Source organism: Dermochelys coriacea, chromosome 3 (genome assembly GCF_009764565.3).
Source record: "Dermochelys coriacea isolate rDerCor1 chromosome 3, rDerCor1.pri.v4, whole genome shotgun sequence".
Classification (NCBI taxonomy): domain Eukaryota; kingdom Metazoa; phylum Chordata; order Testudines; family Dermochelyidae; genus Dermochelys; species Dermochelys coriacea.
Window position 1 is genome coordinate 206,363,805 of NC_050070.1, and position 24,113 is coordinate 206,387,917.

The following is a 24,113-nucleotide window of genomic DNA, read 5'->3' on the forward strand; positions in this document are numbered from 1 at the left end:
GGTACCTCACTCATGGACAATGTCGGAGATCAAGGTTTCGATGCCATCTTTACCTTGGAAGCTCTCGTGAGTTGTGACCATGATCTTGACGTTGACAAGGCACTGACAGAAGTAGAGGGTCTCTGTACACAGGGGTTTCTCTGCACCTGGGACAGAAGCCAGTCTTAAGGCTTGCTCCATCATTAAGAGCCAATACGTTTTCCCCTGCTCTTAAAGGATCTTCCCTGAAAAGAAGTTAAGATCTTCCATTTGCTGGGAATATGACAATCTCTCAAACAACTAATACACTGAGATTGCCTGTCACTGACAGAAACTGCTTGTTGACAAGAGAGGCATCTTTTAAACCCTGAGGAGTCCAACATTCCAGATAGATGCAAGTTCGTTAGGGACCCTCAATAAGGGATAACACAAACAAAAATGTATTTTTTTTTAAAGAAAAGAAATAAACAAATGTGAACAACATTCCAAAAGCTATAAGGTGGTAAATGTACCACTACTACTGCTGCTAAGAACTAATAATGCTAGGAATACTAATAAAAGAGGAAAAAGGGGCACACTAAATTCCATCTCTCTCTGACAGGAGGAGACTGAGAAGAAATTGAGAGCAGTTTGCCCATGCATCCATAGCCTCTGAATGGGGCACAAGGAAGCGTAGGGCACATGTGTGAGCCCAACGGGCACTGCTACCAAAATTCTCCAATCAAAGGTGGATGTGCAGCTGAAGTGAAGCACCCACAGGGACACGACTTGAAAAACAACAATTATTCTTACTGATGAAACAAGCACACCAGCAGCAGTTTGAAAGTTTACAAGCTGGAAAGAACAAAAATTGGGAGAACAGAAAAGGAGGCAAATATACAATACACAAATAGGGAGCTGAATAGTTTAGGCTATAGGATAAATAATTTCTAGCCCATACTTTATTTTAGTTTGTGGTACAGCCATTTCCCTCCAACTTCACAGCTTCAAATTTGCTAATCCAGGCTTCGCATTAAAACAACGTAGTAAAAATGTGTAAATGCAGTAGTAAATACAGTAAATGCAATTAAATTATTTTAAAAAGAAAAGTCAAGCTTCTACCTGATCTTCACTAGTTAAGCCAATGTGCATCACGAGATAAAAATGCACTAGGAAATCAGAATTTGGCAAAACATCTTGGCGCCTAGTCATCATAGCACAGATCAACCTGTATGCTTGAAGTTTGCCTTCTTTATATTCATTTGGCAAGGTTGTTGCCTGAAAAAAGCAGAGAATTTTTATTAACAAATCTCTTCTACTTAATAAATAAATCAAATCTGTATCTCCAGCAAGGAAATTTGCAACAAACAGCAACCAACTGTATGTATACTTGCCAATAAATGTTTTGAAGCCACATTCTAAATATGGATTCTCAAGAGTCGCTTAGCTGTTCTAGACAAAAGTATAGCTAAAGGGTGGACGCTGATTATTTTTCTAATATATCTAGAACAAGGATTGCAGAAAGAAACACCGTAAAAATGCCATTAAGTGATTCAATATAGACATGCAGTAAAATACTACTCTGCGCAGAATTTAAAATTAAGTTACCTTGAACAACCATGATGCAAATATTCTGAGAGGTGGAATTAAAACAGGAGGAGAGGGTGTAGACTGGTTGTCCAAACTTATAGCAAGATTGTCCCTTATCTGATTTAACAAGAAAAGGGAGGAGATTAACAAAATATTGAATACATTAAAATGAGTATTATTTACATTACATGATTACTTCCCAGCCTTTCTACTGGAAGTGCCGTCATTTGTCTCTCTCTCTCGCATATATATTTTATATATAATCACACACACACACACACACACACACACACACACACACACACACACTCTTTTCAATGAACTCAAATTCAACAGAAAAGTGTGTGGTAGTATTCCTCCATCCTAATCAATTATCATCATGTTAAGGGTGTATTGTGGAAATTTACACTAACTACAAACATTTGTGGATTATTTTGTACTTTCAATTTGTTGCTTCTATTTCACTATTTTACCATCTCAGAATATACTAATTTAAATCCTTTTTGTTACTGCACAAAATTGTCTCTTAGGTGTTTTTACTGAAATTCGAACATCCTTTTTCTTTATTTACAATACAACCTTTCCCTCCAAACACCACACTTTATTGGTTTATTCACTGTTAAAGGTACAGTATCACTAAAAGAACCAGCATGAGCAGTTGAAACTCCTTAAATAGTCTAATAAAGAGATCTATTTTACTGCTTAGTAAACTTTTATTAGAATATAAATTAATTTTTATAGCAAAAACAAAATCACTCTTTGCATTAGAATAAAACACATTAAAAACAATACCTTTGCCAGTTTGTACCATAGTTCATAGAGGTACCCAAAAACTTTGGCATGGATTTTAGGAGACTGGATATTATTCACATCTCCAAGAATTCCCAAGATCCTTCTCCATAATACAGCAGCTGAATCAGGATGCCAACCTATGAGGTTTCCACCAGCAATTATACTGCAGTCATCAGCAAGGAACTCGCTGCTGTCTATAGAATTAAAAAAAAATTGGTTTCCATCAGTTATAAATGCAATGGGTAGTCTATCTGTGGTCCACAAAACCCAAACAATCATTCATATAAAACAACGGAGTAATGGTTATGAAAAAAGTTCTGAACTATGAATTTAAGCATTCATTATGCAAAACATATATTCAGAGCAACACCTTTCTCAAAGAATGTTTCTACAGATAATTGGTAAAATTGCCCTGTCAAGTCATCTTTTCTCCTGGAGATGCATCCAATTTTGGCCCTTTTATAGCCTCTTGAACTTCTTATTGTGAGGTATCCTCATCCAGTCTCTCCTTTTCTAATTCCAACATGATTGGCATTTGAAACTCGGAAATAAAACATCAAAACGACATTTAGCCATTTGCATTCCCTTAGATGCAGTGAGAATAATGGGAACAAACAAATGCTTTCTTTATAAGCTTAGAAGTCAAATATGGGAATATTTTACTCCAGTACAATTAATTTAGTTAGGAAAAAATAAAACTTTACCTAATTCCCCAAGTACTGTGTGATGTTCCCCATTCAGAAAACACAAAAAGATTCAAAACAGTAAAATAATGGTTTTCATTATTAAAACACAGACTACTACTTACTACAATCATGGCTAACAAATTAGGCAAAATGAAAGGGAAACTGAGCTTTATTAATTATTCTACAGAAGAAATGGGTAGTATCTACAGATAATGGCACATTACATGACAGACAAAGAATAATTTGTAGTCACTGATGGTCATGTAATTAGAGAAGGCTTTTGTTAGGGTTTAACAGCAGTATCTAGAGTCTCCTAAATAATTTGCTCTGGGTTCAAAGTGTAGGTATTTGATTACAATGATTTATTCATGCCCTGTAGTGGTGGTACATACAAAATGTTTACAATTTAATTTTTTCCTTATTTCACTAGGTAGGATTGCCCCTTAAGCACCATTCCCACTTATCAATTACTAGCAGAAGCAGAAGGCTGTGTCAGGGATTACACTGCAAGGGGATGACATGCTAATATTAGTAAGAAATCCATGTAAAACTATTTCTATCACTTAGATCATCATGGAGAAGACTGGAGATTTTTCTGGATATAAATTAAATCATTCTCAATTAGCAAAAAAACCCTACAGTTCCATCATGTTTATGCTGTGAGAGTTTAAATGGGTAATAAAAAACTTTTTTTGTTTGGGAATTAAGATGACTACGTTATTAAATAATGCAGATAGGCATACACGGAAGCCAATTATAGGAAACATCAAGGAAGAATGACAAGTGGGATTCCTGGAACCTTTGTTGGGTAGGTCTTTGTAAAGGTGATTTCTACCGCAGAATTAAATTTTCACTCAAAATGCATCCTTTGGGGGTCAGAAAGGTACATTCAACCCTCACTGCTCTATCCTTTGCCGAGCAGGGCTTAATGTGGGCTTCATCCAAGCACTTTAACAGGTCAGATGGGGATCACTGACCAGCATAGGCTTTTAACAAATCTCACAGGACTTAATTCTGGGGAGCAAGGCATCCTTTTGGTACCGAGCACAGTACCAAAAGAGGAAAACCGGTCCAAATGGATACAAACACAGAAACCTAATGCTAACTTACTTAAAAAAAAACAAAAAAACTAACCAACCAACCAACCATAACTAACTGCAACTATCTACAAAGAGAGAGGAAGGCACTTGAGTTAATAAGACCAAGATCGTTCCAACCACCATCACTGGGGTTAAGAAGAAACTGAGGGGAGTCGGGGGTGGCCCCACCCTGTTATACCAGTGTGTAGCAGCGTGTGGCAACACAAAGTGCTCAAGCCACCTGATCGGTACTGCTGAGGGGAAAAAAAACTCTGCCCTCTGTGCACAAGGAGCACACACACTTACAGTGGAATGGCCATGTGCGATCACTCCAAGAACTCTCACAATATGCATGCATGAACTTTAAATTAGTATAACTTTTGCTGTCCTTGCTATTTTCATGTTATTTCTCTTTTCTGATTGGTTTATTACCACTGATTACACACTCTTACCCAACACCAGCACTAAAGGCTTCTACAAACAAACTGCAAGTTTAGCTTGAGAGAACTTTTAAATCACAAGCCCAAATACACTTACCTTTGAAGAAACAGGTATTAATGAAAACACTAAGTAAAATTAACCCAAATGCCCAAAATATAAACTGAAAACCATAAATGAGCTCCAGTTAGATGCATCATTTTACTGTATCTATTGAAATTAATCACATTATCCCCTTCACTCCATTGCACAGAGGGGAGCTAAAACAGGAGTATTTACAGTGGAAACTCCAAAGGAGTAATGGCAACAGTTCCACAGCATGCTCTTGTTCTTTCCCCAGCCCAACAGAAGCCATTCAAGCAGGTGCACTACAGAGTAGGGGCTCTGCACATTGGGAGGTAGTAAGTTTAGGAGAGGGATGGTCTCTGTAGCATTATCCCCCCAAGAATTATGATACATTATTAACATATGCTGGTTGCTCAGTAAAACCCTCAAAGGTTCTGAGGGCGCTGTAGTGTCATAGCAGAAGGGGGTCTCAGGGAGCCAGCTCTACAGAAGTTTCCAGCTTTGACAAGGAAACCTGAATCACTCAAAGGATATGAAAGGCCAAATCCTCCATCCTTTCTGCATGAACTCAAAACTTTACATCAGACAGAAGAAAATGAAGTTAACTCAAAGAATTAAACCTTGGAATTTCTGAGCCCAACTAAATCTAAAAATGGTTTCAAAGAAAGAAATTAATATTTAACATGACTAACACTCTCTCAACATGAGAAATACAGTTATGCACACTCATTCTGTTAGGTAATTACAATCTTATTACTACATTTGCCTTTCTACTCTAGATTACTGATCAAATTATTTTATAAAAATAGTTTTCTTTTGCATATGCAAAGAGCAAAGTTCTTGTATTATGGATAGAAAGCAAGCTAGCAATTTGTCTTCTTCACATAGGTAATAATCCTTAACATAGGTTATATTACAATTTCCCTTTGTACTGATGACAAGCTGAACTATTGAACTGGATGAATTTATTCATTATATTAATAGTATTTCAAAGAATAATTGAATAAATGGAGTAGATAACCCTGAAACTATACATCTCATCATAGAAAATAGCCTACCAGAAAAATTCTTATGTTACCTGATTAAGTTACTGAAATAAAATCTATGATGCACTTATTAAAAATTAGATGGAAAGTAGCCTTTACAAATAAAGCACCAAAAGAATATAATACATAGTCATAAATAATGTGTCCTATATGTCAAAGTTACAATAATTAAAATGAAAAAGGTAAAGGAAAATTACTAACAAACTGACTTTTCTTAGGGTGTTCCCTTCATTAGGTCCATATTCTAATGTATTTCCTAATGACACTGGAGACTTCTAGATAATTAAAGCATATGCACAATACTATAAAAAAAACTTCAACATAGAGGGTGAGATCCTGCTCCTCCCCAAGATCAGTAAGATTTTTGCTCCTGACTTCAACTGGACAAAGATTGTACCTATAGAGTGATTGTTCCAGAGAGTATAAATACTGAATTGCAATTTACCATTATCTTCAGTCTAACTTTCTAAATCCTTTAATAAAGGGAGTCTGCAATTCCCATTTCTGATTCAGCATTCACAGCAAAAGCTTGGCGACATGGATTCCAAATGCCTAATCTTGGGAAAATCGTTGTCATGAGGAAAGAACAGCAACTGAAGAATTGCTCATTCAGGAAGAAAGAATCATGGCTAGCAAGTGGGATTTTTCCCCTTATTTACTTATAAGATCTTTCTAATCTCCAACAAATGCAATTTACGAAAGTAAAGTGGTAATAAAGTTTCTATCTGAAGGAAACAAGAGACAGAAAATGAAAAGCAAGGAACAAAAGCATGAAAGTATAGTCGATACCGCTATATTCTTTGATAACCTTTGGAAGGAACTTTGTATAGGCACTTGACATGTCTTGACTTTTGCTCCCTTACTGCTTCCATATGAAACGGAAGTCAACTACCATTTCAGTCTTCTATTTTTATACCAGTTACCTACCATAGGCCATCAGAAGTTTGTTCTGTAATCTCCAAAGCTATACTTAAAGGTTAAGCCAAATACCTGCCCTTTGTACAGACAACCTCTCTCTCAAATAATTCTCATGTACTTTAAAACAAACACTTTAAAGAGCAAAAAAGTACATGCAAATTGAGGTGTATAATGTGTAAGTTCTACCGTTTTGTGACAAAAATCTACAATATCTATTGCATTTTCTTGAACATAGGTACCTGTTAAATTTGCAGCATCTGAAGGACTAAGTTGCAGCCAATGACGTGCATCTGCATCTACACAAACATCAGTTGGTATATTAACTTCATGTTCTTCTTCACATGTTTGCCAGGGGACCAGGGTGATCTCTACTTCATTATTGTAGCCAATGAACGTGTCACTGCTAATACTTTCACCTAAAGTAAGCAGGAATTACTAAGTGGCATAAGCAATGTTCTACAATAAAAAAAAAGTCTTATTTTCAAAAACATGATTAAAAAGTAACCATTATTATATATGTGATTAGTCAAATTAGCACACGACACCACAAACTACTACTCCTTAGAAAAAGAATTTGGTTTCCTGGAACTCACTCATTTCTCTTTCTCTGTGATTTCCATGCGACTGCTGCAAGTCTGCTTTCAAATCTAATTCAGCTGGACTGCTGCTCCTTCGTATTAAAACCTTCAGAAAAAATATAAAATTCCATTCCTCTCAATTCATTTATGGTTAATTTGAAAAATATATCCCATGATATTTTAGAATAATTCCCTCTATTAAGATACATATAAATTTTATACCTAAGTATCACTGAAAACTAACTCTGACTTATTCAGGGGTGGTTTAGACAACAGTTAGTCCTGCCTTAGTGCAGGGGACTGGACCAGATGGCCTACTGAGGTCCCTTTCAGTCCTACATTTCTATGATTCTATTAATAAAAGACCATATCACATAAAGCATAGAGTAGGAGCATGTTACTAGAGTTAGTTGCTGTGGAAACTTTAACTCTAAATTTCCAAGATTACATGGATGTTAAAAATTTATCAGTTAAAATGTTGCATCAATAAGGGGTAGGGGGGAGGTGTATTTTTGTATTTGCAATTAATATTCTTAATTTTTTAAAAAGGAAAGATGACCTAGATGTCAAAAGAACTTATAAGTTCTTGATACATTGATCAGGCCTTATGACCAACTTTTCACCCTACTTGGTTTCTCAGGCCGAAGCACTGCCATGCAGGAGGCAATGAACTCATTTGCCGAGGCTGTCTTTCTGGAACTTGTGGCCTCACAGCTGATTTTTGTGGAGAAGGAATTGACAATCATTCCTCAGGCACATGCAGCTGCTTGCACTGGAAGACTGCCTGCAGTTTTGTTTTTCCCACCAAATCAGGTTCAAGTTGAGTAGATAAATCCAGCATGTAGTAATTTTTCAGCTTTGCATTGGTTCACATAATATTTTCAGTTATTTATGCAATAAATATGGCCACAACCTCAACATCAACTTGCAAAGAAGGTGGGAAATGTGATATTGATGGCAGCATTATCAGGAGGTGGTAAATATTTTGACCAGCATGTCAACAACATAAAAGCCGGGGAGAAGGGTTAATCTCTTACTCCCACCACCATTGCCTTTGCCTGAATTGGGTAAAGAAATTGCAGCAGAGGAATACGTAGTGTTTCCACTTTGCTCGAGCCAAGTGTGCAGTTTCCATGTAGCTTTTAGACTACACCCACTTAAGAGCAGCGGACCAACCAGAGTTTCAAACTACATTCATCAATTTGATATTGCATTGCACTTCTAACAGTATCACCAGTTTCAATCAATTTCTGCTGTTTATTCAAAAGTAACATGAAAAATTAAAAAAACCTGTAAGTCAGAATGCTGACATACACAAAGTTTTGAAATAAATGGCTGATGGTTCAAATTGTGCTGAGAAAGTTATTTCTCTGAACACTTCATGAACGATCAAACATTTGTTTAAGTACTGTGCAATTCAGTAATGAATATAATTTATTTATAAGACAGTTATAAACTATGTGTTTATAATATTATATATCAAACAAACAGAGTTTATAACTGTCTTATAAATATATCCGTGTGTGTGTGTGTGTGTGTGTGTGTGTGTGTGTGTGTGTGTATACATACACACACCCACACACACCTCTACCACGATACAATGCGACCCGATGTAACACAGGTTTGCATACAACACGGTAAAGCAGGCCTCCCCCCCAGCCCCCAGGGTCTGGGAGGCAGGAGCTGTGGGGGGGGCACTTTTGGGGGCCCCATAGGCCCAGAGTGGCCGGGTGATTAGCTGGGGGCCGGGAACAGCCCGCTCCACTTCCCTTGCCCCGGCCATGTCACTTGGGGGAAGGGATTTCCCCCTCCCCAGCACTCACTGGCAGCGGCAGAAGTAGAGCAGCACAGCCTCAGCCTGCTCCACTCCGCCAGCTCCCAGCTGCGGCGCGCCGCTTCCCGTCACAAGTGAGTGTGGGGGGCATCCTTTCCCCAACCTCCCTGCACTCACCAGGGGCGGGAAGCTGAGCAGGTGCACGGCTAGGGGTCGGGGCAGTCAGGGAACAGGGGGGTTGGGTACAGAGTGGGGTCCTGGGGGTGATTAGGGATGGGGGGGTCTCTGGAGGGAGCAGTCAGGGGACAAAGAGCAGGGGGAAGCAAAGCAAGTTCGATATAACGCCATTTCACATATAACGCAGTAAGATTTTTTGACTCCTGCGGACCGTGTTATATCGGGGTAGAGGTACACACACACACACACACAGTCTTTATATAATGACCGGTTTCAGAATATTCCTTGTTAGTCTGTATTCGCAAAAAGAAAAGGAGTACTTGTGGCACCTTAGAGACTAACAAATTTATTTGAGCATAAGCTTTCGTGAGCTACAGCTCACTTCATTGGATGCATTCAGTGGAAAATACGGTGGGGAGATTTATATACACACACACAGAGAACATGAAACAATGGGTTTTATCATACACACTGTAAGGAGAGTGATCACTTAAGATGAAACTTGTACAGATACAGACAGACATCATCTTTCTCTCCAAATACAAACAGATGGACAGCATACCAAAAGGACTGAAGGTAAAAAATCCACTACAATCTACATACCACAAAGACTATGGTGACAGCTTCTGCCACACACTCTCAAAGAAACTGCGGAACCACCTGATCAACATCCTCTACAGCAAACAGGGAAAGATTAAGAATGAGATCTCAAAACTGGATACTCTCATAAAGAGCCAACCTTCCACACAAACTTCCTCATGGCTGGACTTTACAAAAACTAGACAAGCCACCTACAACACACACTTTGCTTCTCTACAAAAGATAAAGGACACTAAACTATTTAAACTACTACATGCCACAAGGGGACACAACAGTGGTTCCCTTAACCCACCCAGCAATATTGTTAATCCATCCAACTATACTCTTAGCTCAGCAGAAGAATGTGTCCTATCTCGGGGCCTCTCCTTTTGCCCCTCCACCCCCACGAACATGATACAGTTCTGTGGTGACCTAGAATCCTATTTTCTACGTCTCCGACTCAAGGAATATTTCCAACACACCTCTGACCAACATATTAACCCACAGAGACCTTCCTACCAACACTACAAAAAGAAGGATTCTGGGTGGACTCCTCCTGAAAGTCGAAACGGCAGACTGGACTTCTACATAGAGTGCTTCCGCCAACGTGCACAGGCTTAAATTGTGGAAAAGCAGCATCACGTGCCCCATAACCTCAGCCGTGCAGAACACAATGCCATCCACTGCTTCAGAAACAACTCTGACATCATAATCAAAAAGGCTGACAAAGGAGGTGCTGTCATCATCATGAATAGGTCGGATTATGAACAAGAGGCTACTAGGCAGCTTTCCAACACCACTTTCTACAAGCCATTACCCTCTGATCCCACTGAAGGTTACCACAAGAAACTACAGCATTTGCTCAAGCAACTCCCTGAAAAAGCACAAGAACAAATCCACACAGACACACCCCTGGAACCCCGACCTGGGGTATTCTATCTGCTACCCAAGATCCATAAACCTGGAAATCCTGGACGCCCCAAGATCTCAGGCATTGGCACCCTGACAGCAGGATTGTCTGGCTATGTAGACTCCCTCCTCAGGCCCTACGTTACCAGCACTCCCAGCTATCTTCGAGACACCACTGACTTCCTGAGGAAACTACAATCCATCGGTGATCATCCTAGCCACTATGGATGTAGAAGCCCTCTACACCAACATTCCACACAAAGATGGACTACAAGCCATCAGGAACACTATCCCTGATAACGTTACGGCTCACCTGGTGGCTGAACTTTGTGACTTTGTCCTCACCCATAACTACTTCACATTTGGGGACAATGTATACCTTCAAATCAGCAGCCCTGCTATGGGTACCGTATGGCCCCACAGTAGGCCAACATTTTTATGGCTGACTTAGAACAACGCTTCCTCAGCTCTCGTCCTCTAATGCCCCTACTCTACTTGCGCTACATTGATGACATCTTCATCATCTGGACCCATGGAAAAGAAGCCCTTGAGGAATTCCACCATGATTTCAACAATTTCCATCCCACCATCAACCTCAGCCTGGACTAGTCCACACAAGAGATCCACTTCCTGGACACTACGGTGCTAATAAGTGATGGTCACATAAACACCACCCTATATCGGACACCTACTGACCGCTATTCCTACCTACATGCCTCTAGCTTTCATCCAGATCACACCACATGATCCATTGTCTACAGCCAAGCTCTACGATATAACCGCATTTGCTCCAACCCCTCAGACAGAGACAAACACCTACAAGATCTCTATTATGCATTCTTACAACTACAATACCCACCTGCTGAAGTGAAGAAACAGATTGACAGAGCCAGAAGAGTATCCAGAAGTCACCTACTACAGGACTGGCCCAACAAAGAAAATAACAGAACGCCATTAGCCATCACCTTCAGCCCCCAACTAAAACCTCTCCAACGCATCATCAAGGATCTACAACCTATCCTGAAGGACGACCCATCACTCTCACAGATCTTGGGAGACAGGCCAGTCCTTGCTTACAGACAGCCCCCCAATCTGAAGCAAATACTCACCAGCAACCACACACCACACAACAGAACCACTAACCCAGGAACCTATCCTTGCAACAAAGCCCGTTGCCAACTCTGTCCACATATCTATTCAGGGGACACCATTATAGGGCCTAATCACATCAGCCATACTATCAGAGGCTCGTTCACCTGCGCATCTACCAATGTGATATATGCCATCATGTGCCAGCAAGGCCCCTCTGCCATGTACATTGGTCAAACTAGACAGTCTCTACGTAAAAGAATAAATGGACACAAATCAGACGTCAAGAGTTATAACATTCAAAAACCAGTTGGAGAACACTTCAATCTCTCCGGTCACACAATTACAGACCTGAGAGTGGCTATCCTTCAACAAAAAAACACTTCAAAAAACAGACTCCAAAGAGAGACTGCTGAATTGGAATTAATTTGCAAACTGGATACAATTAACTTAGGCTTGAATAGAGACTGGGAGTGGATGAGTCATTACACAAAGTAAAACTATTTCCCCATGTTATTTCTCCCCCCCTCCCCCACCGTTCCCCAGACATTCTTGCTAACTGCTGGAAATGGCCCACCTTGCTTGTCACCATGAAAGGTTTTCCTCCTTCCCCCGCCCCCCCCCCCCGCTGGTGATGGCTCATCTTAAGTGATCACTCTCCTTACAGTGTGTATGATAAAACCCATTGTTTCATGTTCTCTGTATGTGTATATAAATCTCCCCACTGTATTTTTCACCAAATGCATCCAATGAAGTGAGCTGTAGCTCACAAAAGCTTATGCTCAAATAAATTTGTTAGTCTCTAAGGTGCCACAAGTACTCCTTTTCTTTTTACAGTCTTTATATGTTGCTTTATGTAATCTTCATCATAGTATTTCCATAAACGAGTGTTACAGTCTTACAGTATTAGAAGATGCAGAATATTCATAACATAAGAACGGCTATACTGGGTCAGACCAAAGATCCATCCAGCCCAGTATCCTGTCTACTGACAGTGGCCAATGCCAGGTGCCCCAGAGGGGTCTAACGATCTAGTGATCTCTATCCTTCCATCTATCTCCACCTTCTGACAAACAGAGGCTAGGGACACCATTCCTTACCTATCCTGGCTAATAGCCATTAATGGACTTAACCTCCATTAATTTATCCAGTTCTCTTTTAAACCCTGTTATAGTCCTAGCCTTCACAACCTCCTCAGGCAAGGAGTTCCACAGGTTGACTGTGCACTGAGTGAAGAAGAACTTCCTTTTATTTGTTTTAAACCTGCTATCCATTAATTTCATTTGGTGGCCCCCAGTTCTTATATTATGGGAACAAGTAAATAACTGTTCCTTATTCACTTTCTCCACACCACTCATGATTTTATATAGATTCATAGATACTAAGGTCAGAAGGGACCGTTCTGATCATCTAGTCCGACCTCCTGCACAGCGCAGGCCACAGAATCTCACCCACCCACTCCTATGAAAAACCTCACCCATGTCTGAGCTATTGAAGTCCTTAAATCATGGTTTAAAGACTTCAAGGAGCAGAGAAGCCTCCCTCAAGTCAACCATGCCCCTTGCTACAGAGGAAGGCGAAAAACCTCCAGGGCCTCTCCAATCTGCCCTGGAGGAAAATTCCTTCCCGACCCCAAATATGGCAATCAGCTAAACCCTGAGCATATGGGCAAGATTCACCAGCCAGATACTACAAGAAATTCTTTCCTGGGTAACTTAGATCCCATCCATCTAATATCCCATCTCAGGGGATTTGGCCTGTTTACCCTGAATATTACCTCTACCATATCCCCCCTTAGTCTCCTCTTTTGCAAGCTGAAAATTCCTAGCCTGTTTAATCTCTCCTCATATGGTACCCGTTCCAAACCCCTAATAATTTTAGTTGCTCTTTTCTGAACCTTTTCTAATGTCAGTATATCTTTTTTGAGATGAGGGGACCAAATCTGTACGCAGTATTCAAGATGAGGGCGTACCATGGATTTATATAAGGGCAATAAGATATTCTCCGTCTTATTCTCTATCCCTTTTTTTAATGATTCCTAACATCCCGTTTACCTTTTTGACTGCTGCTGCACACTGCGAGGACGTCTTCAGAGAACTATCCACGATGACTCCAAGATCTTTCTCCCGATTAGTTGTAGCTAAATTAGCCCCCATCATATTGTATGTATAGTTGGCATTATTTGTTCCAATGTGCATTACTTTACATTTATCCACATTAAACTGCATTTGCCATTTTGTTGTCCAATCACTTAGTTTTGTGAGATCTTTTTGAAGTTCTTCACAGTCTGCTTTGGGTCTTAACTATCTTGAGCAGTTTAGTATTGTCTGCAAACTTTGCCACCTCACTGTTTACCCCTTTCTCCAGATGATTTATGAATAAGTTGAATAGGATTGGTCTCCTGGGACTGACCTTTGGGGAACACCCTAGTTACCCCTCTCCAGTCTGAAAATTTACATTTATTCCTACCCTTTGTTCCTGGTCTTTTAACCAGTTCTCAATCCATGAAAGGATCTTCCCTCTTATCTCATGAGAGCTTAATTTACGTAAGAGCATTTGGTGAGGGACCTTGTCAAAGGCTTTCTGGAAATCTAAGTACACTATGTCCACTGGATCCCCCTTGTCCACATGTTTGTTGACCCCTTCAAAGAACTCTAATAGATTAATAAGACATGATCTCCCTTTACAGAAACCATGTTGACTTTTGCGTAACAATTTATGCTCTTCTATGTATCTGACAATTTTATTCTTTACTATTGTTTCACGTTCTCTGTGTGTGTATATATCAATCTCCCCCCTGTATTTTCCACCAAATGCATCCGATGAAGTGAGCTGTAACTCACGAAAGCTTATGCTCTAATCAATTTGTTAGTCTCTAAGGTGCCACAAGTACTCCTTTTCTTTTTGCGAATACAGACTAACATGGCTGCTACTCTGAAACCTGTCATTCTTTACTATTGTTTCAACTTTTTTGCCCAGTACTAACGTTAGACTTACTGGTCTGTAATTGCCACGATCACCTCTAGAGCCCTTCTTAAATATTGGTGTTACATTATCTATCTTCCAGTCATTGGGTACAGTAGCTGATTTAAAGGATACGTTACAAACCATAGTTAATAGTTCCGCAATTTCACATCTGAGTTCTTTTAGAACTCTTGGGTAAATGCCACCTGGCCCTGGTGACTTGGTACTGTTAAGTTTCTCAATTAATTCCAAAACCTCCTCTAGTGATACTTCGATCTGTGACAATTCCTCAGATTTGTCACTTACAAAAAGACAGCTCAGGTTTGGCAATCTCCCTAACATCCCTCATCCTAACAGTGAAGACTGAAGCAAAGAATTAATTTAGTTTCTCTGCAATGACTTTATCATCTTTAAGTGCTCCTTTTGCATCTCGATCGTCCAGGGGCCCCATTGGTTGTTTAGCAGACTTCCTGCTTCTGATGTACTTAATACTTGCTATTAACAGCTACAGTTTAATTCCAATTTCTATTTCATCAATGGGATCCACAAATTTAAAATTTCAGTTGTTATCCTTTATAAACATTTATATTCATAATTAGAAATGAAAAGTTCTTAGGATCTTGTCCACTATTAGAACTTGCATCAGAGTCTATTAATTTTGCCTTACGTGTTGGGCTTCATTTTCTTTCTTCATATATCCTTTCTTGTCTTGAATGGATTTGGAATCCACACAATTTAAATTCTGCGAACTCTCAGTCTTTTTATCTGCATAATCAAAATTTTAACAAGTAAACAAATGAGACAAGAAATACAGACAGTTAAGGAAATGGAGCCTATGGGCTAATTCTAAAACGATTCAAAACAGCACTAAATATGTGCATCTTTTTCATCTTTCCAGTATTTACAGAGAAGTGATTGAATATGACACTCTCATGATAGTGTAGTATTGTTGTGGACTCATTTATATTGTGAAAGCATTCAATTATGTGAATAATTCCCTCAAATAGTGTAAAAAACTGCAGTTATGGGAATATAACTAAAATCTTTAGCTGTGGTGTGTGAAATGTAAATGCAGTGCTAGATACTGGAAATGACAAGTTACACACCAATCACAGATATTTTCAGTGGCTTTCATTGTGAGACGAGCTCTGCTTTAACACAGATGATATTCTGCACTTCCAAATGACGATTGCCTAAAGCCAAATTGATTTTCTACAAATTAATTAAAAACGAGACACTTGTCAAAGAGAATTCAGTGCTTGTGAAAAGTGTTGGAACAACAAAGCTGGAAAATGAAGTTATATTTCCCACAAAACAGATACAGCACATAGAATGGCCACTCAAGATTCCCAACACATTTCCACTAATGTTACCTGTCTGCTGACACTTCCTTTCTGGGGAATAGTGGGTAAAATATCAGGCTACCTGCTAATGGCAAATCAATTATACAATTAAATCTAATATCTCACTAAATTGCTCAGTGTCCATTTATAAGGGCCTTCAATAAGGCAGATAAGAAAGTTTGCTTGACTGTTCCCTACACTTCTTAGATGAATAGAGGGCAAACAGATGTAGCCAAGAGTATAGTCAGCATCACAGCAGATAAACCCTGAAGGAAACATCTCTAAAACTATATAGGTAAATTATTAGCCAACGATAGCCATCTTTCAACCATTGGTAATGTACTTAAAGCCCTGGTCTACACTGTAGAATTACTTCGGTATAACTATATTGCTCAGGGGTGTGAATAATCCACCGACCCAAGCACCAGTGTAGATAGCCTTATGTTGGCAGGGACCTAGCTGATGCAGCGTTTTAAGTGTAGGCCTGCCCATAGTATAAAGCACCTGTAACTAACTCACATGGAAGGTTGCAACATATTCTCCTATAAACAAAACATATAAACATGAAGTTTGTATGAATGCTCTTGTCCACACTGGGGAAGAGCATGAGTTCACTCAAGCTATTTTGAAAACTGGTCAGCTCATCAAGTTTACCACCTGTACATAATTAATGTAACCACTGTATTCCTCTACAATGGGGAGTATGTGCAAAAACAATTACTTATGAGCAGGAAGTGCTAATGTTTTATTGGTGACCACTCTAAGCTTACAGCTTTACAGAAAATTAGGACATGCAGTTCATCAATGGTTGCTCAAGGAGTGGAAACTGTAGTGTTCTAATGTGTTCACCAAGTCATCTAACCATGTTAAGAGTTCAAATTAATTAACGCTACCAAGTACTCCAGTATAGAAAAATACAATCATTGCACTACTTTTTTGCAAGAGATAAATTACATTTTAACTATGATCACTAAAGCAGAATTTGGTTTTAAAGCATGATGGTAAAAATGAATGGCTCTTACCTACACTTCAGCATCCAGTGATGCTGAATTAGGAGCTGCACTGGTAAATTAAGTCCTAATTTTTCTAATGTAGCCAAAGACTAAGGTTAAATATACTTTCCTTGGCCATTTTTAATGCATCTTCAAAGGGTTAAAACTAACATCTTAAGTGAGATATTTATACTATTGAAAATCCTCAATGGGTGAGTGCATGGATGGAGACATTCAGAGGTATTATTTTAAGAGCATGATTGTGTTATATTTAAATTTATTATTTAATAAAACAGGGTTTGGAATACTGAAAAACAGGATTTATTGTACCATAGCTTAAAAGAACAGACATTATGGCATAAATATACATTCATACAATAGCAATGGGACATTTTTCCTTCCTATTCACAAATGTAGTTTAATGAGATCCAAAGGCAGCTTAATACAGTATAGCCACTGTATGTCACAAAAGTTACCTTGAAAAAAATCAGAACTAAATTGGTCTATAATGTCTGAAGTGCTACTGCTTCGAGTTAGTTGTTGGTCCTGGTCTGCAAAGAGGCCACTCGACTCTGGTCCTGTTGTATTTTCCGATTGCTGAGCTTCTTCAACTTCTGCTGATTTCAATTAAAATAAAATGTGTTACAAGGATTCTAAAACTCTTTGCACATTTACTACACACTAACATAGCAAAGTCAGGTGAAAAGATGAACAAGCTAAATATTTAAAACATATAGAAATTATGAGAATAAAATGAAAAATTTCAATTTTAGTTACCAAATGCTCTCCACAACTGAAAAAAAATTCATTAAAAAATGTATTCCAGCAGCAGAATTAGGAAGAGGTTCAGAGAAGGGAAACTCAAATTATTAGATAGGTTTCAGAGTAGCAGCCGTGTGAGTCAGAGTGGGTGCTGAGGGCCAGAGAGGTAGGTAGGTGGGTGGGTGGGTGGGTGTGTGTCACATGGAGAGAGATTAAAAAGACTAAGACTGTTTAGTCTAGAAAGGAAAAGGGTGAGAAAAGATATATAAATTAATGAACAGTACAGAGAAGACTGATTTGGTGTTCCTATTTACTTTTCCCATAATAAAGGAAAAAGAGGAAACTTAAGAAGTCAACAAATTCAAAATGGATAAAAATAATATATATATGTTTAATAAACATCTTGCATAACTCTCCAATGGGACTCACTTCTAAGGGATTTGATTCAGAAAAACAGATTAGTAAGTCTCAAGCAGTATTAGACATTCATAACAATAACTAGGGGGCAGGTAAAATCTAGGGGCAGAACGTTCTCCCCATTCCTACTGACTCCCTCATAGCCTATTCACTTAGTTATACCTTCCTCAATCATCCAGCATTCACCACTGGCACAGACTGGACACTGAACTAAATAGACCATTGGTTTGTTCACGTGTTGCAACTCAGACTTAGGTGCCTCCATAGACATACAGGAGGGGATCACCTTTCCTGCATTTCTTAGAATGTGCACAGAAAGTTGGATCCTTTCCTGGGGCCTAATGAGATTTGCAAGTTGGGAGAAGAATAGGAGATATAAGGAGCAGCACACTGAGGAGGAGGAGGAGGAGGGGGAGGGGGATCCCTGTCCTTCCAGTGGATCGTCTCACATCCATAAGAGCAATACCTGCACAACTTAGGAGGTGCACAGAAGGTCCACTCTGCAGGTATTAGCAAATTTATACCCCTTCCCCTTCCCTAAACTCCCTACATGCAGGTGCTAGAAGGAATGTGAGGTTCTGTTATTAGTCTTATGAGATAGGTGGACAGAGCTTAAAAATATCCCATGTCCTGTGAGCCATAGCTTCCTCTTCAGTGGCCAACCAAACTTTCCTAACTTCAGAAAACTTGTTCTTCCTTGATGAGCAACATCTGAATAATTAATAACCTGACAGACCTAATAAGATTGTCAGTCTTTGGACAGTTCTATCTGGGCTGATGACCTTGAGGGCCATGAAAATCTGCCAACCCTAATAAAACCAGTCTCGCCCACCACAATCCTTAAGGGATCCCAATTAACCTATTAAGGCTTATGAAGGATTGGACCCCTCTATAAGTCTACTAAGGCAAGTTAGAAAATCCTCAGCAAGTGTCCCAAGGCTATTAGCAAGGTTAGTTAAGTATGAACAATATTCTCTGCCTTGGTGGGGACTGGATAGAGTTTTTAGTATGTTAAAGATTTTAATTTACCTATTTTTTATTTATTTAACTGCCTCAATGACAACATTAACTTGGTTCAGGTTTATGTTGCCAGGAAATTTGTTTTGCTTGTTATGCATTACCAATTTCAGAAACTCTGTTCAATATATATATATATAAATATACAAAAAGAAAAAAGTTTAGAGATTTAAAGCATTTTTAAAAATTATGTAAACCATAACTTTAACACACTCTCTCTCTCTCTCATTCCTTCTCTCTTTATAAGACAACAACCCCCCCTGCTTGACAGTTTCTTATACAATATCAAATACGCTTGATGGGAAAAATGGAGACTCAGTTTTAAGTTTTAGCTCTTGGGTTTAGGTATTAAAGTCTGATCCTGTTTCTTCATAAGATAGAACAAGACAAGCACATAAAGGTGAAGAAAGAAAAGATAGCAAACGCAGCAAAATTCAGCATCTGTCTCTGTCTACAGCTGTAATTCATTTGCTGCAAAAGTAACATGAGTAGCACACAACCTTATTAGCCTCTTCAGGATCTGGCAAACAATTACCAGAATTGGACTACAGTATCATTTTATCTTGCCTCTCTGGATACAGCAAAAGATGGCATGGTTTGATTTGTCCTGGCAAGTTAAGCTGAACTCTCATTAGACTGAAGTCAAATAGATAAAGAGAAGAGAGAAATATGATGGGTCAAGTGGGGGAAAATGGAAACTAACACACAAGCAAAGGAGTGACAGCAGGAACTTTAGGTTCGTATCTCAGCAGTTAGTCACAACACAATTGTGGCGATGATACTTTTTGACTAGTCAGAATTTCTCCCAGGATCAAGAAACAGAAGACCTAAGAGTTTGATAGTAAAGTAGTGGGTCCTAGCATGTGGTATGAACAGGCCTGGCAGTGATGCTAGTTAATGCTCCCTGCCACGCCTAAACTAACAGCCAGCTCTTTCCTAGAAAATGTCCCAATGGCATAGCAAACATATCCTATCAAAACTGACTCATCAGAACAAGTATCCAATGATTCACATATGCACTCTTCATCTCTTCTTAAAAACGTTTTGGTCTTTTGCTAGGGCAATTCCTTGGGAGCCTTGAAAATCCTACTCAGAATCTTATTTCAGACAAATAGAGATTACACCATTGATTCCAAGCTCTGGTTTCTTCAAACAATGTTACATAACAAGCATGCAAGTTACACTGAACTTTCCATCAGCTTTCAACTCACTGTGGGATAATTCAAGACCATCCCTGAGAATTCAACACAACTCTTCTCCACTCCCCCAACCCTTCCTTACTCCTCTACTATGCCTTTCAAACCTTTCTCTGTTGGCACCTTCGTTCTGCTGCCCCTCTTCATGCCTACCTCCTGCACATCTCCTAAAGTCTACATGAAGTGAACACCAAAGGCAGTCTGCAGAAGGGAGCAGTGGGGCTAGCAGGGGATTGTGGTGGGGACCAGAAAAAAAAGAAGACATTCCCCTCTCCACACACTCTGTTGACCACCCTACCTTTGAGTGCTAGTTTATAAATGAATTTCAATTTTAATAGAAAATAGCCTGAATTTCACATTGATAAAACTCTATTAGTTGCTTTACATGTCGAGGCCTCTCAAAAGCAAGAATTTACGTTTTTATTTAAAATAAAGCTTAGCTCTCCAGAAGTAATTTAATGGGTCTATTTTTAGTTCAATGAAGTGGTCAAGCTTGTCTCTTTCATCAACAGAAGTTCATCTAATAAAGATATTACCTGACCCAGTCAGTCTATATAATTAATGGGAAAGCAATTAAATTCAGATCCTTTTTAACTAAATTAAAATGTAAGACATACCTAAATAAACTGTAGGTCAAGATAAATCCTTAATGTTTAAGTGTATAAAACAGAATAGTTTGTGGGGCTCCAAACGTCTGAACAAAAACAGAAAATGATACTGTCTAAGCCTTGTATGTTTAAATTTTTTTTTTTTGGTAATAAGAAGCATAGATAGAAAGTTTTTTTGATTCTGAAATTAGGATTCCCAGGAAAATGTCTTTAGAGGCAAACATTTACAATTAGCATTAACTTGTGTGACCTTATTGTTAGATTGACAGTGAATGGGATTTATTGTCAAAAAGGTGTGGCTGGCTGGATTTCTCCGGCATGATTTGTTTTGAAGCATTGGGCCCAATCATTCAAATAGCTTTGGGAATATTTTCCCTGAAACTACTCCAAAAAAAGAAATATTTAAAAAACTTTTGTTCTCCTCTTCCTCAAAATGGTGCCCCATTTTGACAGTAAGTACAGTTCCAGTGACCCAAAAATAAAAATCACTAGAATTATTTAAATACCAGGATTTACCATCCAAACAAAATTTGATAGTGAACATGAGATAACCTTATGATTAAAGAGGAAACATTTCCCAAGGACAACAGAATGCTGCTTTAACAACAGAAGTTGTTACTGATTAATTGTAAGGGAAGGAGAGAGAAAGAGTGCCGTGTAAAACAAACTAACGCACAGTACTCTAGAATAATTAAAGAGACAGAAAAAGCCAGCAACAGCAGTTTAAAAAATATAAAGAACATTTAGATACAAGGTGGCTTTAAGTACAATACCTGAAAGTCTGTGAGAGCAAGAAGTGTAAGAGATACCAGGTAAGAGAGAGCTCACAGTGTGAAGCAGAAGAGGTACACTTTTAGTGGCTGGCAAAGCCTCATAAAGATGAACACAGTTGCTGATAGACTGGCTTCGCTTAGCTTCCAGGGAAAAATAAAGTAACAATTATGTCAGAATAACAGTAAAATATAGGGATTTTTCTAAGGCTATTCTTTAAGTGTCATGGCAAAATAAATGCAACACACTCTGAAACAGTTCTTTAACATAAATGTTCAGAAATCCTACATAAAAATGAATTCCCATACAGTAAACATTTGAATGTGTTAGAATAAAATTGCCACATAATAAATGTAGAATAATCAGCAGGGTTTTTTTTTATTTACAAGATTGTGAAATCTTACAATATCATATCTTACCATAAATTCATTTTGTCAATTAACATACTGGTTATCTTATTAAATCTTACTCAGTAACTCTGTAAAATTATGATGTGCCACCACTCTAACCTATCCCAAATCTTTGTTTAATACTTAGGAATATTAGAAAACAGAAGAGAAATATATCCAACAATGTGTGCATCTCAAAACTAAGTGAATAGGAAATTTCTTCCTGGATCATTTCTTTTCTGTTATCTGTCTCTCACAATTCGGAGATGTATGGGCTCCTCTCTGCAGTTCTGGAGACGGTTCAACATTGTAACACAGTCTGTGCAGGCCATGCCCCTTCTCTGGCTTGCCACCAGACAATTCATTCCAATATTGTGACAAACTCTGAGAATATAACGGAATATTAACTTCAAAGCCAACCAGTAAACTATGTATAATGGCCTACAAACTGTAAATATAAAAATTAAATTTCGTCCCTTGGCTAAGAAGCCATGTAGGGAAGGTAGAAATGTGGAAGACGCTGCTAGCAGAAAGGAAATGATCTGTTAAGAAATTTCCCATTCTGCAGCCCCAGCATCTCCACAATTCTGAGGTGTATGGGAAGTAGCAACCAGTGAACATAAATAGAGAGGGATAAAGAAATAGACTGAAATAGGGAAAGTTTCCCCCTGAAATTAAGTATCAAACTGGCAAGCTGTTTGTGGACCATCGCATGCAACACGGCGGACAGCAAGTCTGCAGAGGATAGCAAGTCCACATTCTAGTATCTAACAAAGGTGTTAACAGAGGACCTTGTTGCTGCCCTGCAGATTTCCTCAGTAGAAGCAAAAGCTTTTTTCTTTTCATGATGTCACCAAAGACCTTGTGGAGTACGCCTTGATTCCATCAGGAAAAGGTTCAAATGATGCATTGTACGACTCTGTGATGCATAATTTGATTGTCCAAAGTCCATTTTTGGCACTTCTGATTAAAGAAGATAAAGAGCCTGACCTCCTTGTTAATTTGATGCTCATTAAGTATATTTTTAGTGCTCTAGGAGCATCTAGATTATGCCATAGCCTAAATTGTAGGTCGGGGAGAAAGATGGGAGGACAATTTCCTGCAACACATGGAAAAAGGAGTTCACCTTTGGTAAAAAAGCATCTAGATTCTGATATCACAGCAGTCATACAGCACATTCTTGCATGCCTCAGAATCATGTACAAAGTCTGTCCCCACTTTGATATTTATTTAAATTTATACACAAAATAAAAAGGGGAGCATCCATTCAAGGCTCCAGATGCCCCTGTCATAAATTACAAAAACATTAAACTGCCCACAGAACACCCTCAGCACTAGAATCTCAACCTTATGCCAGCACTCCTTATGGGGTCTGCTGGGTTAGACAATTGTCCAATTCCAGGAGAATTTTTCCTTTGCTGACAGCCGTGGTGCAGAGGCACCGACTTTGTCAATTTTGGGGGGCTGCTTGCCACCCAGCTCTGCCCCCCTCCACCCTTTCTCCCAAGGCCCCACCTCGCCTCTTCCTGCCCCTGCTCTGCCCTGCATCTTCCCACTCCCGTTCTGGCCCCTTCCCTGAGCATGCCCTACCCTCGTTCCCCTTCCCCTAGTGTCTCCTGCACGCTGCTGAACAGCTGATCATGGTGGGTGGGAGGCGCTGGGAGGGAGGGAGGGGGAGGAGCTGATCAGCGGGGCCAACAGTGCGTGGTGAGCACCAACTATTTTTTTTCTCCATGGGTGCTCCAGCCCCGGAGCACCCAAGGAGTCGGCGCCTATGCCGTGGTGACATTCAGAACTATCCCTCCTCCTCCACAACTGCATCTATGCATACAGGAACACTCCCCCCACTCCATGAAGCGCTTGCAACTAACTCACAGTGCAGCCAAACAGTAGAAAATTATACTAACGATTTTGTTTAAAGTTTTGGCAACTGAGGCTTCAACTTCCAACTGGCCATTATAATGCACTGCAGCAT

At 39.2% G+C, this 24,113-nt stretch overlaps 1 protein-coding gene across 5 annotated transcripts in view; it reads right to left on the minus strand.

Moving 5' to 3' along the window:
- Positions 1-24,113, minus strand: part of RALGAPA2 (Ral GTPase activating protein catalytic subunit alpha 2) — a 298,342-nt gene that overhangs the window by 185,621 nt on the left and 88,608 nt on the right. For 3 of the 5 annotated variants that reach the window (XM_043512164.1, XM_038398012.2, XM_043512163.1), the window contains exons 17-24: positions 21,752-21,892; positions 17,455-17,592; positions 15,311-15,408; positions 7,167-7,257; positions 6,813-6,989; positions 2,341-2,534; positions 1,567-1,665; positions 1,081-1,236 (exon numbers count right to left, since the gene is read on the minus strand). In XM_043512164.1, the coding sequence (XP_043368099.1) occupies positions 1,081-1,236; positions 1,567-1,665; positions 2,341-2,534; positions 6,813-6,989; positions 7,167-7,257; positions 15,311-15,408; positions 17,455-17,592; positions 21,752-21,892 (1,094 nt within the window). Of the gene's footprint in view, positions 1-1,080; positions 1,237-1,566; positions 1,666-2,340; positions 2,535-6,812; positions 6,990-7,166; positions 7,258-15,310; positions 15,409-17,454; positions 17,596-21,751; positions 21,893-24,113 lie in introns of all 5 variants that reach the window. The other 2 variants (XM_038398015.2, XM_038398014.2) reach the window with 2 other exon arrangements.